The sequence below is a fragment of the Ceratotherium simum genome, chromosome 29 (genome assembly GCF_057802395.1).
Source record: "Ceratotherium simum simum isolate JZ-2026a chromosome 29, ASM5780239v1, whole genome shotgun sequence".
In the NCBI taxonomy this organism is placed as follows: Eukaryota; Metazoa; Chordata; class Mammalia; order Perissodactyla; family Rhinocerotidae; genus Ceratotherium; species Ceratotherium simum.
Window position 1 is genome coordinate 38,243,533 of NC_141928.1, and position 17,454 is coordinate 38,260,986.

General features: G+C 56.4%; 1 protein-coding gene across 2 annotated transcripts in view; it reads right to left on the reverse strand.

Annotated features, from left to right (window-relative positions):
- The window catches only part of SHB (SH2 domain containing adaptor protein B), a 135,356-nt gene that overhangs the window by 21,797 nt on the left and 96,105 nt on the right, over positions 1-17,454 (reverse strand). Inside the window, exons 4-6 of one of the 2 annotated variants that reach the window (XM_087419482.1) lie at positions 14,514-14,621; positions 11,470-11,641; positions 5,187-5,306 (exon numbers count right to left, since the gene is read on the reverse strand). In XM_087419482.1, the coding sequence (XP_087275608.1) occupies positions 5,187-5,306; positions 11,470-11,641; positions 14,514-14,621 (400 nt within the window). The remainder of the gene's footprint in view (positions 1-5,186; positions 5,307-11,469; positions 11,642-14,513; positions 14,622-17,454) is intronic. The other variant, XM_004423216.3, reaches the window with a different exon arrangement.

The window sequence follows — 17,454 nt, forward strand, 5'->3', positions numbered from 1 at the left end:
CCAGATTTCTTTGCAAAAACTCATGGAACTAGAACTTGCAAAGAGTCATTCATAGTCCAAAGTGCCTGAAGAACCCTTTTAATGAGATTTTTCAAGACTTTTCATCCCTTTCCCCCACTGCCTGCCTTTCCAGACAGGAAACTATTGGAGTGTGATGTTTTCTTGCCAATTTCTAAAGGCTCAACCCTTGGCTTCCCTGAGGCTGGAGTGAGTGTACCCAGGAGTCAATGGTTAGTGCTGGGGCCGACGTGTCTGCCGGCAGCCAAGAGGGAGCCTGAGGGCCTGCCGCCCTGTCAAGTCAGGCTGGAGAGGGGGAAGAGGGCGAGTTCTGCAGGAAGGAGGGGATAGGGCAGCTTTCAAAAGCAATGAGGCAGGATCTCTGTAAGACTGCTTCCCGTGTGGGGGCACTGCCAGGGAGGGGACTCGGAGACGCAATGAGACGGGGAAGGCAGGCGCATTCTTGGATCCCCATGGGTGCAAGCGCTTCCGGTGAAGGGGCAGCTGGGTGGCGGCTTGGGCAGGTCCAAGGACCTGTCTGGTCCCCACAGCGGGAATCAGTCACCATCTCTACCGTCAGCGTGGTCAACTGCCAGCAGGATAGCCTTTGGTCAGTCATGAATCCCCTCCCACGAAGCAAAGGGATGGACAGATGGGCCTCTAAGGTCGCTGCAGGTTTCATATCTCATGACCTCTGACCTGGCGTAAGGAGTCTTGGGAGGAGGAGGGAAGACACTGGGCTGGGTCTGCTGCTTCCACTCCCGTCTTGGCAGGTCATTCAGCTGCCTCTACCCCAAGATGAGGAAGAGGGTGGTGACCTCTGCCCCAGCCACCCCGTGGGGCTCTCCCAGGGCACACGTGCAGGCTTTCTAAAACATGAGGTGCTGCAGATACGCAGGGTGGAAGTGGGGCTTAAGCATAAGGGCGGATGCCTGAGAGTGGACCCTGCGCTTCAGTGGCCCCGTCACTAAGAATTGAGTCTTGACCCCTCTGTGAGGCACGAGACCTGACAAGGCTTTTCACATCTCCAGGGCTTTGCCTGGGCTGTCCCTCCACCTGAGAGGCCCACCAGCTGGCCCTGTCTAGGGAACACCCACCCTCTCTTTAAGGCTCAAGTGCACCTCTTCCCTGCAGCTTCTCAGGACCACCCCCCCACCCACTCGGGGCCCTCAGGCCCTCTGTGCAGATCTGTGTGTGACAAGGCCCAGGCAGAACAGGCCGACAGTGCTCTGCAGCCTGGGCCAGGCCATTCTCATCTCGGTCCTCTGTGCCCAGCCCAGTGCCTGGTACAGAGGGCTCCGATAAATCTCTGTCCAGGGAAGGATGAAGGGGCGGAGGGGCCTGTCCTCTGAGGCCAGACTCCCTCAAATCCTGTCTCCACCCTAGAACACTCTCACAGCAGACTCATATGATAACATAGCTGGAATTCCAACCTCAATTTGCACCACGCTCCTGACAACACCACGTGTGAGGAACGCCACTCCCACCTGCCCCGCCGTGCAGGCTGGGGGCTTGGAGACCTCACGCCTCACATGGTGGCTGGCAAAGCTGGCACTGGCCCCTAGCACCCCGTTCCCAGGGCTGCTCCATTTGTGGTCGGGGTGCTTAATGCCAGGTGTCTCTCCCTGGCTGGTAGCCGGACTGGTCATCGGGAACTTGGGCCACTCTCGGAAGCAAGCCACCTCCCCTTAACAGGCTGCCGTGCCCAGCCATGGGATGGCCTGTCCTACTTCCCCAATTTTGGGCTTCTTCAAGGGAAAGCTGACCAAGCGAGACCACCCCCCAGCCTTTGGGATCTAACGCCTCTAGACAAGCATGCAAAACTAAACTCTCCACCTCCAGCACCCAGGGTGAAGACCAGTCATCCACAGTGCAGTTCCTGATCATTAGATCCAACGGGCCGGGTGCAGGAAGACAAATCTGCGCCTGATGGCAGAGTGTTCTTATCTGGCGTCCCAGCACAGGCCGCCAGGCCGTGTCCTCAGTCTCCTCCACCTCCTGCCCTGGCCTGGGAAGTACAAGGGATCCACCCAGAGCACTCCAAGGACAAAGAGGAGCTGAGCCTGCGGATGGAGGAAATCCCGGCGTCCGAGATACCCTGATATCAGAGGTGGAGGCGTCCTTAGCACCGCCGAAGGCCAAGTCTCAGCTAGCAGATGTGGACGCTGAGCCCAGAGGGAAGTCACTCACCCACGGTCACACAGGGAGCAGTGAGTGGCAGGACAGGACTCCCGGCCAGAACTCTGGACAACGGGTCCTTCCTGAGACTCTTAAAAACAGCTTTCAATGAAACCGCAGGGCTGAGCCGGGAAAGTAGGGGCAGGGTGGGAGTGATATGAGATGATGCTGACACTGCACTGGCTGGGCCAGAGATGCTTCCGTCTAAGGAGAGCATCGTCCCCCCTCGTGCACAGATGAGGACGTCGCGCCTCTGAAAGGTGACAAGACTGCCAAGGCCACAAGGCCAGCGGGCGCGGAAGCCCATCCCCAGCTTTCTCCACCGCACACAGCCCGGCCCCCTGGACTACAAGCTTGTCACTGTGAGAACAGAATCACAGTGCTGTCCCTCCTGGGAGTGGTCCCACTGTCTAGGGAAAGGCGCAAACCGGGATGAAAAGGGAATTACACTCTTGGAATCGTGACGGAAACACTCTTCTGGAGACCCATCTATGAGGTAACATTTGGGCCTGTTTGCATAACAGAGGGCACGATGCACGGGGGATTAAGAAATGGATCCTGGGGCCAGCCCCGTGGCATAGTGGTTAAGTCTGGTGCATTCTGCTTTGGCAGCCTGCGTTTGTGGGTTTGGATCCCAGACTTACACTACTCATCAGCCATGCTGTGGCGGCAACCCACATATAAGGTGAGGAAGACTGGCACAGATGTTAGCTCAGGGCTAATCTTCCTCAGCCAAAAAAAAGCAATGGATCCTGTAGATATTACTGGTACGATTACTTCTGCAACTGGCTCGAGATTCCTTATGTGCACCCATGCACAGGTGCCTCAGCCCTGACATATCCTAGCCACCCAAGAGGCTGTTGTTCCTTTGCAGGCAGGGCTGTTCTGGGGCCACCACAGAGCCCCAGTGTCCAGCCAGGCCTGCCCAATGCAGGGGCTCAACACTTCCGCGGTGATGAAACAGGAAGCTCAGTGGGGCCATGGCCCTCATGGAGGAACAGCTGAGCCTGGTGCTCTATCCCTTCCTCCTCGGTGTATTCAATCAGTCCTTTTAGGAAGATGCCTCTAGCCAGGCCCCAGACACTGGGATTCCATGAGGAATGAGATTCATGGAGGAACTCGGAGACCACTAGCCAGCATGATGAGCGTTGCACTGAGGAAGCCCCGGGGCGGGCAGGCTGCCTCCTCGGTTGGCAGGGAAAGGTGGTGACATGGAAGTCTCATCTCTGAAGTCACTGCTTCCTCTACCTCTCACAGCCCAGAAAAGAGCAGTTCACCTTGAAGCGGGAAGGTGGAGATCCGGAAGCAGCACTCATGGGCGCCTGGGTTGCGAGGTTACCTCGGACAGTGCAGGAGGGAGCAGGGCTGCGTGGAGCAGCGGGGAGTTGAGGCATGCCTGGCCCCTGTCAACATGGCCAGCAGGGTGCACCTGTCCCCTGCCGCTGCCCTCTCCTCAATCCAATGACGGCCCTCTGGCTTTGGCTGCCTCCAGCCCAGCCTCCCAGCCCAGCTGTGGTTTAGCATATTGAATTTTCCTCGGCTGTGATAACCAACCTGAGGCTTTAAGCTGTCAGGTGTGATGGTGGCCAATGAAGTATGCAGAGGCCATTTGTCCTGAGTGCCCTCCCAGCTGGTCAGGAATCCCCTCCACATCCTCCCTGGAGAGGTGGTCGTCCGGGCCCTGGTTGCACACCCCCAGTGATGAGATGCTCACTACTTCTTGAGGCAGCCTTGGCTCGCTCTAATTCTTGATCAGCTCGACTGTTAGAAAACGTTGCCTCTTACTGAGCTGAAATCTTCCTGCCCATAACTCCCCTATCTGGGGTCCCCCGCCATGTCTGCTCCTTTTGCCCTCACGGTCCTTGAAAGATCTGTGGTTCCACCATGTGTCCAGACATCCTCCCTTCTGCAGGCAGACTCCCAGTGCCTGTTTCCTGCCCCTGCTCTGCAGTCTGTCACTGTTCCTCTCAGGGCAGAGTCCAGCATCCCGGGGTGGTCAGTCCTGAGCAGAGAGCACGGGACAGTCTCTCCTTCCTTGGCTGCACTGATCCTACTGGCTACATGGCTGGGCTGCACACAGGTTCTCCTGACAGCTGCGTCCCAGCAGGCTCTCTCTCCACCACATCCCTCTAATAATGGTGAGCAGAGCAGAGAGGTGGCCAGGCAGAACACTTTACTGCTCCTGGTGGTCTGTGCTGGTTGGAAGGGCTTGGGTTTACACTCCAATTCTGTATTAACTGTCTCTGTGGCCTTGGGAAGTCCCTCCTCTCTCTGGGCCTCAGTTTTCCTATCTGTAAAATGGGTTTTTATTGTACTGCTGGGTCCCATCCAGTAACAGTATAGAATGATGAAGCATTCAACCAAAAACGCTCCTTTTATTTGGGGGCTGCCTACCCCCAGCACTGCCTCGTAGGTCAGAAAGACCTGACAACTGATAAAGCAGCACAGGTGATGACAGCAGCAGGATTCTTCCTGGCTCTTCCCAGTGTTCCTCACCACTTTTGTGACAGACACAAGAATCAGACCCGCCCAAACAGCAACCCAGAACATAAGGAAAAGGTTGTTCTCACAGCAGCAGTGGGGTGCAGCAGAGAGGCAAACAGCAGGTCTCAAGGGCTGGCCCTGCCCCTGGGCCAGCCATGTCCCCTCTCTGAGCCTCAGTTTCCTCACCTGCAAAACTATGCTTTGGGTCACTATGCTTCTCATCAGAGGACTGATGTGAGGTGTGAGAGAGGGATGAGGGTGTTGAGAGCGTCATACAGTCCCTGGCTCGCAGCAGGTATGAAGCCATTCTTGGTTATTTAATATAAATCCTAAGAAAATGCCCCTCCTCTTCTGGGGAGGCAGAAACAGAACATATCCCAGGAGAATAAGATCAAACTGAAAAACCAAGGCTTGAAATGACTTGCGCCGGCAAGTTTCCCAGGGGGACCCTGGCGGTCTTTCTGCCACAGACACAGGGCTGGGCCGCATCTCGCCTGAGGAGGCGGGGTAAAGGGGGCGGGACTCACTTCAGGGAGAGGGAGTAGTCGTGCTTGCTGGTCTGGCTGTTCCGCACGAGGTAGCTACACTCCTTGCAGAGTCGCAGCAGGTTCTCGGCGTCTCCTCTGCTGATGGCTCCGTGATACCATCTGGGGAGGAGAGAGAGGGTCAGAACCCACGGGGCAGGACCCCACCGCTGACACCCTGAGACCTGCTCCTCCCAGAGGAGGCTCAGCCCCTCAGAGGGCAGCTGCCACGTCCCAGGCCTCCTGGTGACCAGGCAACTCGTGTGCACGCGTGCGTCTGCGCATCTGGTCACTCGACAGATATTTACCCAGCGCCTGGGGCGCGCCAGGTCCTGACGATAGAGGAGGGAACACGCCGGCCGTCTCCTCCCTCATGAGGCTCACATTCTAGTGTAGGAGCCCTGGAGGGAACGAAGCAGGGCCACCTGGTCTGGGGCTCGAGGCAAGGATTGCTATTTTGGACCGGCTCCGTGGCTTAGTGGTTAAGTGCTCGCGCTCCGCTACTGGCGGCTCAGGTTCGGATCCCGGGCGCGCACCAACGCACCGCTTCTCCGGCCATGCTGAGGCCATGTCCCACATACAGCAACTAGAAGGATGTGCAACTATGACGTACAGCTGTCTACTGGGGCTTTGGGGGAAAAAAGGAGGAGGATTGGCAATAGATGTTAGCTCAGAGCCGGTCTTCCTCAGCAAAAAGAGGAGGATTAGCACGGATGTTGGCTCAGGGCTGAGCTTCCTCACAAAAAAAAAAAAAAAAAATGGACTGCTATTTTAAGCAGTGGTCAGGGGTGCCGTCCAGAGAGAGACAGTTCAGTGTGGACCTGAAGGAGGTGAGGGAATAAGGCCTGAGGCAGGAGTGCCTGGTGTGTCTTGGAAACAGGAAGGAGGCCAATGTGGCTGGGGTGAGGCAAGGGGAAGAGGTGGGTGGAGAGGTCCAAGAGGTCACGAGGCAGGGCTGGGTCAGGGGCCCTCGTGTACAATTCGAGGACTCTGGCTTTCTCCGTCTGGGTGACATGAAGCCATCAGAGGGTGCTGACAGGAAGGACGAGGGGGTGGTGCTCATCACTCAGGAGAGCAGGCAGCTAGGGTGGGGTGGCCACACCAATGCTCCTCCCAAGAGAATCTGGCATCGACTGGGCACGTGGGAACCCCAGCGTCACTCCTTCAGACACCACGTGCTGAGCGGCAGAATCAGAAGGGAGGGGTGCAGTGGCAGACGGCCTGACCAAGGCCCCCACTGTAGGACAAAAGGGCAACACTGATTTCTGAGGTTCGAAAAGCTGAAGGTAAAATTTCAGTGGAAGAGTGAAGATCATAAGAAGCCCGTCAGCAGGTATACTCAGAACGCATTCTGTTTACATTATGGTCTCTGAGGGGCAAGGTCCGTGGGAAGGGGGCGAGAGACAGGCCAGGAAGAGAACCAGAGGTGCCCAGTGGCCGTGGCAGGATCACGCTCTGGCTGCAGAGGCCAAAAGACCGGGCAGTCTGGGGCAAGAGGCTGAACCTGGCTGTGCCTCGGTGCTCTACCATGTTAGGATCCCTCCACCCCTGTTTTGGGGTTGTGAGGAGTAAAGAGGGTGATGCATATAAGGGCTTCTGCAGAGCCTGAGATGGGGGGAGCGTCAACAAATGGTAGCTACAAGCATTAGTAGAAACAACCTGCAGATGGCCACGAGTAACATCCCCAACTATCATGATTTCAGGCTGCTGCCCGCCTCGTAGGCTGCATCTTAAATTCCCAGGTGTAAGTGGGGGGTGCTGCCTCCTGTCCTGGCCCAGGGGTGCCCTGCAAACAGGACCTCTGAGAGTTCTGCTGCCGACGTTCTGCTCAAAGGTCACACTGCCTCTCACTGTGCACCTTCTGCTATCCACAAGGCGGTGTTCTGAACAGTTAGCAGCAGTGATGATGACATAATTATCACCTGAAAAGACCCAACGAACTTTAGGAAAGCAAGGACTGGAGAGCAGTCAGATGTGAGTGCCCTGTCCAGTGAGCATGTGACTGAGTCGCTGACCACCCGGGGGGGACCACTCCCAGCAGGTCAGCCCCGCGGCTGGACATCTGGAGGGGAGACTTGCCAAGGGAAACGGCAGGGAATGTGCAGACCGCAGACCTGCCTTCCTTTCTGAACTTACATAGGAATGAGTGGGAATGGGGAGTGGGACTCCACGGCTGCCGTAATTACAACACTCATGGAGATGTGAAGGCTCTAGCTATGCTTTAGAAAGGAGACATGATTGCAACGGGCAAAAACAGTTAGACAAGGATGGGGCCGACTTCAGAAACAGGAGTTAACAGATTTGGCAAGGTTGTTTTCCGGGAAATTTCACCTGTGTAAAACACCCCCAGTGAGCTGACAAAAATGTTGTTTTATTAGGAAAACAAGCTCCAGCCATTTGAAGCAGAGCCGTCCCCTGGGAAAGGCCTAGAAGTGGTCTCCAGGGAAGTGCTGCCCGCCGCCTGGCCCTCCCTGAGCACTGGAGCACACCAGCTCTAAGAGGGGGTGGCAGACGGGCCTCCGGATCCCGGTGAAGGGTAATCCCTGGGGGTAAACGGGATCCTGCAGGGTCCCTCCCCGGCTGCTCCACATGGAGAGAAAGCCAGGGGACTCAGGGTCAAGGATCAAAGAAGACCCAGGCAGAGTTTGGGGGAGATGGGCCAAAGGACACTAGATGGGGGGGGCTGAGGCCAGAGACAGAGTGGGCGTGGCTGGACTGTGGGGCCCAAGCAGACTCTGCCTGGACTGGGGACAGCACCCAGGCAGGGGGCCAGTTTGGGGACTGCTGGGCTCTCAGAGAGGGCCATCCCGGCCAGAGCCTTGGGGTTACGAAGACTCAACCATCGCCATCCAGCCCATCCAATGCCCATTAGCTCATCCAATATTTATTCACCGCTTACCACATCCTTGATCTCATGGGGCTGATGCAGGGAGACGGAGAGTCAACAAACAGACTCAGGAAACAATTTCAGATAGTGACACGTGCTAAGGAAGAACACCGAGTTTGTGACAAGGCAATGATGGGGTGGGGGAGGTGCCTACTTTAGAACAAATGGACAGGGGAGGCCCCTGAGATGACATTTGACCTGAGAATCTGCATCATGAGAAGGAGCTAACCATGCAAAGAGCCGAAGAAAACACGTTTTCTGCAGAGAAGCCAGCAAGCGCAAAAGTCCTGAAGGGGGAGAGAGCTTGGGTGTCCATGGGGCAGAAAGGCAGCAAGAAGGGTCGTGTGGAGAGTGGCAGGAGTGAGGGTGGAGTGGGACGCAGGGCCCAGTTCCCCGAGGCCTTGAGGGCCAAGGGAAGAAGTCTGATTTCATTCTAAGCAAAGCGGACGGCAAGGCGAGTTTTCAACAGAGGTGTTATTTGCTCTGGATGATCTTACACAAGTTCAACCAGGCTGCCCAGAAGCGAGGATGGGAAGTGAAGCAGGAGACAAGTCAGGAGGAGGCTCCTGCAGTGGTCCAGACGGGTCCGGAGGAACTCAGGCTGCACTTTAGATGGAGAGCTGGCAGAACTCAGTAATGCATTAGACACAGTGTGAGGCAAAGAAAGGAATCAAGATGACTGCAGGTTTGCAGCTTGAGTAACTAGGTAGATGTAATGCCGTTTATGGAGGTGGGAAGTGGGGGAGGAAGGGGGTCCAAGAGAAGATCAGGAGCCTAGTTCTGAACACATGAAACATGAGATGCCCAGTGGTCAGCCAAGTGGAGATGCCAAGAAGGCAGCTGGAGGTAGGAGTCGGGCATTGTGGGAGAGGTGTGGGCTGGGGCTCTGCACTGCTGACTCAGCAGCAGGATCCTGAGACTACCAGGGGGAACAGAGTTGCAACTGGGCCCTGAACAGTCCAACCTCCAGGTCAAGCTAAGGCAAGGAGCCAGCAGGGGAGGTGGAGGGAGCGGCCAGAGAGGCGGGAGAAAGCCTGGGAGTAGAGGGTGTCTGCGAAGGAGGGAGCCATCTCCCGCGCTGATGGCCATGGAGGACAGAGGAGGCCACCTGGTCACCTGGGCAGAGGGAAGCAGACTACGGTGGGCGAGAGAATGAGAGGTGACGAAAGGGAGAGAAAGCGCCGACAGCTCTCCGGGGCCCTCATCCACTCATGGGACAGCTATTTACTGAGCCCCCGTCACGCGCCAGGCACCATTACAGGCACTGAGGACGCAGCGGTGACCCAGATCTGTTCCTGCCCTCCTGGAGCTCATGTTCTCAACAGGGGCAGCAGCAAGAGGGGGCATTGGGTCAGGATCACTTTATCTATTTACTGTTAAGAAGTTTGTGACTGGAACTTGTCTCGGTGCTGATGGTAACAACGATGCAGGATGGAGGGGTGGCGCGCTGCCTCTGGAGGCATAGGCAGTTGGGGGGTGCCCCTGAGCACCTGCAGCCTTTCCACCGTCCCAGGAGGGAAAGCAGGTGGCATGGGTGCCCAGGCAGAGGTGGGACTGCCCATCCTCATCAACCTTGTAAGACGGGGCACACCCCTCAGTGCGCCAGTCCCCACCTCCCCTCTCCCTGCGCTGGGGGGTAGGGAGTGGACTTGGAGGTGCCCCCTAGACTCTGAGGCATCATCAGCCAGCGGGGAATTAGGTGAGCCTCTCCACCTGGGTCATCAGGCTCTGCTGGAAGTGGGATTTTACCTGAGCACACCTCTCGGGGGACGAGTCAGGGCCTCCGGCAGGCCAGAATAATCCTGGGGAGACAAGACCACGGGGGAGGAAGAGCCAGTCATGACTCTGGAGGTGGCCGAGGGCCTTGTCAGGTGGGAACAGGAAAGGAGAGGGAGCAGAACTGCCCTCAAGGGGCCCAAGCCAACGAAGGGTCCGCCTGAGGATGGGAAGAGGGTCGGCTGGCCCAGCTGACCCCTGGCACACCTGGGTCAGGATGCACGCTGAACAGCTCCCTGGCATCTCTGGATCATATCTTGTTTATTGATTAAAAAGTGCAGTTTGATCAGAAATAAGCAAAACCTGGCACCCAATCTGTGTGGCTGTGAGAAATGAACACAACGCCGGCTGGGAGCGCCGCCCCCGCGTGCTCGGTACAGCAGGCGTGGGGCAGTCACAAAGGAGGCTGCAGCTTTCCGAGATGAGAGCACACGAGCACATGACATCACTCAGAAAACCCTGCATCCTGCTCACCGCGTGAGCATTTCCTGTGAGGGATGCAGTGCTGGCTGGGCAGAGACCAGAGTCCTCTAGGTGGAGACGGATATAGTACATGATACACACGAGACAGTCTCACGAGGAACCAGCTTGGTGTCGGCTAATCTCTTGGCATTATGGAGGGCCTCCTCTGTGCCAGGCGTGTGCTAAGGGTGGCGGATGAGAGTGTGTACAAGGGGAGAGCAGTAAGGGCAGAGTGTGGGGTCGAGTCATGGGGCTGGAGTTCGAATCCTACCTCTGCACTCTGAGCCATGAGATCCTAGCCAAGGCTCTGTCCCTCTTGGAGGCCCGATTTTCTCATCTGTACAATGGGATGATGACCCCATTTATTGCACATTCACTTATTAGAGGATGACACACCTCAAAGTTCCAGCACAAGATCCAGGACCTGCTTTAACAAGTTCCTGGAGAAGCACACTCTGGTCCAGGTATGCGAGACAGCGAGAAATGGACAAAGCGGTCTGGGGCAAGTCACAGAGCGAGTGGCAGGCTTGGGAGATGGGACTTTATCCTGATGTGATGGGGAGCCACTGAAGGTGTCAGAGCAGAGCAGGGAGCTGCATGGTGAGACCTGGCAGAGCAGGGAGATGGTCATTGGGTCAAGGTGGGGCGGTGAAGGTCTGACCAGCAGTGCTGGGGAGGAGTGGGGAGGGTAAGGGGCTGTAGGGATGGGACCGGCCACCGACTGGAGGCAGGAAATCTCTGGGGAAAGGGGCTGAGAAACCCAAATCAAGAGAGTTAAGGCCTTGCCCAACTAATACAAGCAGATGTGGGGGAAAAACATCACTGCAGCTAGAAAAGAAAAATAATTTACAATTAGGGGATGGGACTAGGATAAACTTAGCTTTTTGAAACCTTATTTGCTACATGATGAAATTAGAAACTAGGATGTAGGAGTGAGGCGTGAACCGTGTGGACAGTTTTGCAGTCCCTCCTGCTAGCCATCAAAAGTTAGGGAGGCGATCCAGTGGGCAGGGAGAAAGCACGCTGGGGGTAGGAACCAGGGACGCACGTCCTAACCCTGTCATGCCACTGACGGCCTTGATGGTGGCCTGACCTCCTTCGGGCCTCAACAGGGACACATGACCTGGGAGCTGAGGTTGGCTTTGCTCCCTCAGAACTTACATTTGCTTCTCCAGCGGGACAGCAGGATCTACTCTTTCTCCCAGGATCCCACAGAACTCGGGGCTCCCATGTTTGATGGGCTTGAAGCCCCCTCCAGGAGCTCGAAGCTGGCGCCGCCTGTCCCGGGAAGGCGAGGGGGACGACTGCCGTTTCTCGTTGCCGTTAAACTGGGCTGTAGGGGGAGAGAGAGAAAGTGCACAGTTACCCGGAGCTTAGCCCAAGGAGTTAATGGGCAGCGCACAGTGGGGCAACAGTCAACGGTTCTCGCTGGGACTTTACGAGAGCTCTAGGCAATGAACAAACATGGCTCAAAAGATCTGGGCTTCCGAAGACAAAGCCAGGTGGTGCGTTCGAGGGGCTGGATGAGTCTCCAGAGGCCACTGAGCTCAGCCTTATGCCCAGAGAAAGCCCCTGCAACCTCCAGCAAGGGGGCTTGGCACTCCTGCGGGGCTCAGTCCCCTGGGCAGTTCTCAGGGGAGAAAGCTGTTCCTCATTTTGTGCCAAAAACCTGCTTCCAAGTGGTCCCTTGCCTGCTCCCATCCCACCGGGGGCTGCACTGGCCACATCTGCCCCCTTTCTCCTGGGACAACCCTACAGAGTTCCAGTTGGGGGTCCTGCTGCACCCCCCAAGTCTGCTCCTCTTCGTTCAGTCCCCTTGCGTGGGCCCCACACAGCCAGCCCTGCCCTGGGCCCAGCCCCTGGGGGAGACCGGAGCAGCGCACAGCACAGTGTGACGGGCCCTCCCGTGTGCTGTCCTCCCTGCCCTGCCTGCGGGAGCGTTTTTCACCCCCACGGGCTTGGGGAGGACGCCTCCTGAGGGAAGGAACCTAGAGATACCCCACAAAGAGCAGAAAATACTGAGCCGAAACCAGAGCTGCCAGAAGCATTCCTGGAGACCAGCTAGTCCAACTTGCAAGTTACCTCTCTGGGCCTCCATGTCCTCCTCTGAGAAACAGGGATCAACACTGTGCCCACCTCCTGGGGTTGCTGTGAGGATGCAACCAAGTGGGGCACACAGAGACCTCAGCAGAGGGCCTGCGGGTAGGTGGTCCATGCTCAGTCCCTGTTACTGTGAGTATCTGCCTTTATCATCATCATGTCTGCTCGGCGCGGACACAGTGCTAGGCACTTCACATAAGCTACTGAATAGACTCCAGTTCCTCTCCCAAGCCTGCCCTGACTAGCTGTGCACCTTGGCTAAGCTACTCAGCCTCTCTGAGGCCCCATTTCCTCCCTCACCAGGCTGCTGTGAAGATCAGATGAGGGAAGACCTCCTCAGGGCCAGCAGATGCAGAGTGCTGAGCATACTGGGCCAAGGCCTGTGAAACAAGGTTCCCAAAGCCGTGTCCAGCTGCAGGTCCACAGACACATAATGGCAGAAACCTCCCCTCCAACCAGCAAGCATGGATGCGGCGAGCCGCCTCTGACCCCGGCCAGACACACAGCAATCAGCCTCCTGTTCACGGAAGGCGGCAGGAAACCCCAGCACTGGCTGTGGTGATGTGTTGTCTTGGGGACCGAGGAACGTGAATAACTTGTTCTATGTCTCAGCCACTGAGCAAGCTCCTCCATTAGGACTGCAAAGCATTTCCATCCCTCAAGACACTCTCCTTTATTAGCCCCTGTGGAAAACAGCGGGAAGGGAGGGTCCTGCCAACGGAAGCCTCCAGACATGTTGGACCCATGCGTGTGGTCACTCTCGCGACTGCAGCGGAGTCCAGCACGCTGCTCACCCACCTACCCCGCTTCTCAACACTCGCTCACACGGTCCGGGCCCAGTCCAGGGCTGGGGAACAGCAGTGAGCAGGAGACAGAAACCCCCGCCACGTGGAGCTCAGCGTCCGCGTGAGAGAGACAGGCAGTAAAGGAACCGAGTCGGGGCTCCAGCACACCAGCTGGTGACAAGTGCGCCATCAGGAGACACAAAAGCAGGGAGGGAGGGCCTCTCCAAAGGTGACATCTGAATAAATTCCTGAAGGAAAGGGGGCAGGAGCCATGTGGACATCTTGGGGAAGGACGTTCCAGGCAGAGGGGAGAGCAAGTTCAAGGGCGAGGTGGGAATGTGCCTGGGGTGTTTGAGAAACAACACAGTCCAGGGCGGCTGGAGGGGGTGGGAGGAAGGGTTCCGTGGGCCTTGGGAAGGACTTTGGTTTATTCTGAGAGAAATGGAGAGCCATTCTGACGTGATGGGGAAGATTTTGACATGGCACTTTTTAACAGGACTGCTGTGCTAGGAAGAGATGGAGGACAGGATACGTGGGAACTCTCAGTCCCTCCTGCTCGATTTTGCTGTGAACCTAAAACTGCTGTAAAAAAAAAAAAAAAAAAGGTTTGTTAATTAAAAAAAGAGCAAGAGATAGAGGGGGAGCACAAGGAGAGCAGGAGGCTACTGCAGGATGGGCGGCACTGGAGACGTGGACGGAAGTGACAGCGAGTGGTCAGATGCTGGCTACGTTCTGCAGACAGGGGCAGCAGGACTCACCCCTGTATTCCAAGCAGAGGGAGAGAGAGGATCAGGGAGACTGCAGGCTGGGGGCCTGTGCACCGCAAGGATGGGGCTGGCAGCATCCAGGAGGGAAGAAGCCCAGAAAACTCAAATGAAGCTTGGTGAGAAAGCAGGATGGAGGCCAAACTCCCACCTAGAGACGCCCACAGCCTGTGATGCCAGGACTGGAAGTGTGGAGCGGGGCAGCGCGAAGACTCGCTGGGCTCCTGCCCTACTCTCTGGCTCCAGTTCTGGGCTGTGTCCAACCACAGGGACCGACAGCAAGACAGCAATGACCTCAAGGCCCTTCTAGGGAACAGGTTGTGGGGTTGGGGGTCTGAGGAAGCCCTCTTCCATCTGGCTGCCGAGCTGGGCTCTCACAGAGGTGGTGAGGGGGTGAGGCTCAGAGCTGGGGCCCCTCCCTGGCATCCCAGCAGCCTGGCTCTCTCACCAGGCCTCCCACTGGACCACACCAGCCCTCACAGCAGCTGCTCAAAAAGGGTATGTGCTATTGGAGGGTGAGGAAGAGGGGCAGCAGGTTCTGACCTGAGCCACCCACTTTGCAGAGCCCTGGACGGGTGACCCTGGGCAGGGGCGAGCACTGGGATCAGGCACACAGGTGAAGGTCCGGGCACAGTGCCCCTTTCTAAAGAGCTGGAACTTGATCCTATGGATGGGTTGAATCAGGAAAGGCCATTCTCAGATGGGGTTTCAGAGACCTCTCTGACTGCCGATGGAGGGTGGGTTTGGAGGCAACCCTGGAGGCGGGGAGACCTCATCTTAGCGAGGGTGACAGAGGCCGAATTCCTCAATGACGGGAGGGATGTAGGAGGTGACTCCAACAGGACTTGACTAACCGTGGGTGATGCCCCACTGAGACGGGGACCTGGGCACAGCAGGGGATGGGGTCAGGGAGTGGGGGACAGCGTGCTCCTCTCCAGGACGCCCCCCTCTGCTCACTCTGGTCATCAGGAATGCAGGGGAGGCACCTCAGCAGGCCCTCTGGCCCCTACGGGCTGACAGCGCCGAGGTGGGCAGCTGAGCGGCGTGGTGTGGGAAGGGGCTAGGCAGAAGACGAGGTCCCAGGCTCAGGGTTTTTTTAAAATTTTTTTTATTTTTAAGATTTTATTTATTTATTTATTTTCCCTCCAAAGCCCCAGTAGATAGTTGTATGTCATAGCTGCACATCCTTCTAGCTGCTGTATGTGGGACACGGCCTCAGCATGGACAGGGGCAAGCAGTGTGTCGGTGCGCGCCCAGGATCCGAACCCAGGCCGCCAGCAGCGGAGCGCGCGCACTTAACCGCTAAGCCACGGGGCCGGCCCCCAGGCTTAGTTTTGCCACAGGCTGAGGAAGGGGAGGGATCCGATGCATTGTAGGGCACCTCCACCTCTGACAACCTGGGGCTCCACTGGCTGAAATCATTTCTGCCGATATACAAGACCATGCACACCTCCTGGCACAGAAGGTGCGAAGAAAGGCACGGAGCACGGAACAACAAGTGGGGAAGGAACCCAAGCTCTTCAGCATGACAAGGACCTGGCCAGCTGTCCAGCTGCAGGCCTCACCAAGCCCCCTCCCAGGCCACGTCCTCCACATGAATTACTGCGACACTCCCCTCCCCTTTTACCAACCTCTCCACCTACCTGACTCCACTCGCCCTTTAGGGATCACCTCTTCCAGGAAGCCTCCCCTGACCTCACGCCATCATAGACTCACCTTGATCTTAGCCTGTGGTACCCTAATCGCCAGTCTCCCTGTCTGGCTCCCCCTGAGCCCCTCAAGGGCAGGGGCTGTACCATATTTGCCCCTACCCCCATGCCTCACACAGGCCTGCAACATAACAGTTGCTCAACGAATGACTGAATGAAGAAACTTAATGAGCTGCTGTTTCACTTTCTTGGGAAAAAATATTGGTTTTCATACCAGATAAATTGGATAAAACCTAATAACATCTCAGTCAACACTGTAATTCCCCACTGAATTAATTTATACATTCACTTGCAAGCTTAATAATATAGCCATATATTTTAGAGGGAACAGGTGGTGATGACCGACAGGCTTAATTAGGCAAATCATTTCACCTAAAATAAAAATATACAAACTCCAAGAGTGGTGATTCAGCAGCAAAAGAAAAAAGATACTAAGAACAAAAGCTCCAAACACAACTGCTTTCATTTTTTCTAATTAAGTCTCTCTTTAATCTGCAATTTAAAATGGCAATTCTTTTAATTTAGTGATTTTCTGCAAAAGATAAGGGAAGACACAAGCCCTCAAAAGAATATCTGCATTTAGAGAAAAACTATGTCACCCCTGCGAGTCGTTAGAACGACAGAACCTAATTAATTCCACCTATAAGCAATTACCAGTGGAAGTCAGAGCTGTGCAGGGAGCGGGGAGACTCAGGGGGGCAGGACCGGGCCCAGGGAGCCCATCTGACTTTGCTGCCAGGATGGGAACCAGACCCTGTGGCAATGGGAGAGGGGGCCGGGTTCATGGCTCCAATAGCCATTGTCTCCAGGGCAGGCAAAGAGACCTCTTGTGATGCTCCAAATGTCCTTCCAAAAGTTCTGATCTGATGACAGGCCTCATCCTTTAAGACCCAGCTCAGGTGCCCCTCACCTTCCGGGAGGCCTTTCCTCCATCCGGATTAGCCTCCGACACTGGTGGTCCCCTCCTGCTTATATCATAGATCTTATACCAATCACTGCCAGTGACGGAAGACGGTGGCCCAGACGAGGTGAGGAAGAACTCTTCCAGGGCCTCAAAGCTCAGGCACGGGGCCGAGGCTTGAGCCCAGGACCGTGGGTCCCTAGAGTCAGGTCCTCCTCCTCCATCAGGACATGGGCAGGGCCAGTCAGGCAGGGGCTGTGCCTGACTCATTCAGGCTCTGTGGCGCACTTCCCACCCCTAGGCCTGGAATGACCGCCCTCCTGCTCCGTCTGTAAGACGTCTAGAAGCTTCCAAGGTCTGATTCAAAGGCCCCTCCTCCGCCAAGCCTCCCTGATCCCGCCTGCTGAGAACTGCCTTCCTCCTGGGTGGCCCACAGCACCTGGCACTTCTCTCAGTGGAGCTCAGTGGGCACTACATGCTCTACCCATTATCCCAGGCGTTCTGTGTGGGCAGTGCCTGGGAATGACTGATTTCTCTTTCCCTCCAGTCTCGTCTGCCCCTAAACCTACTGCAGTGCTCGGCATGGAGACGGTGCTTAGCAAACGTTTGCTTAGATGAAACAAATGTGTTCCTCTGGGGTTCAGCTCCTTCCCGTGTATCGTTCAGGGCTAGCCAGAGAACAAGTTCCAAAAAGCCAATGGGTTCTGCTGCGCTCACAAACCCTCGCTGGCTCCCAGCGCCCGGGACAGAGGGCAAACTCCTCACTCTGGCACTCAAGGTCCTCGGTGACTTGGAGCCAACCTGACCTTCCAGGTGCGTCTTCCCCTACAAAAGCCCTCTGGCTTCCACACCCAACCCTAGGCTCCAGGCGCAAAGAATGGCCATCT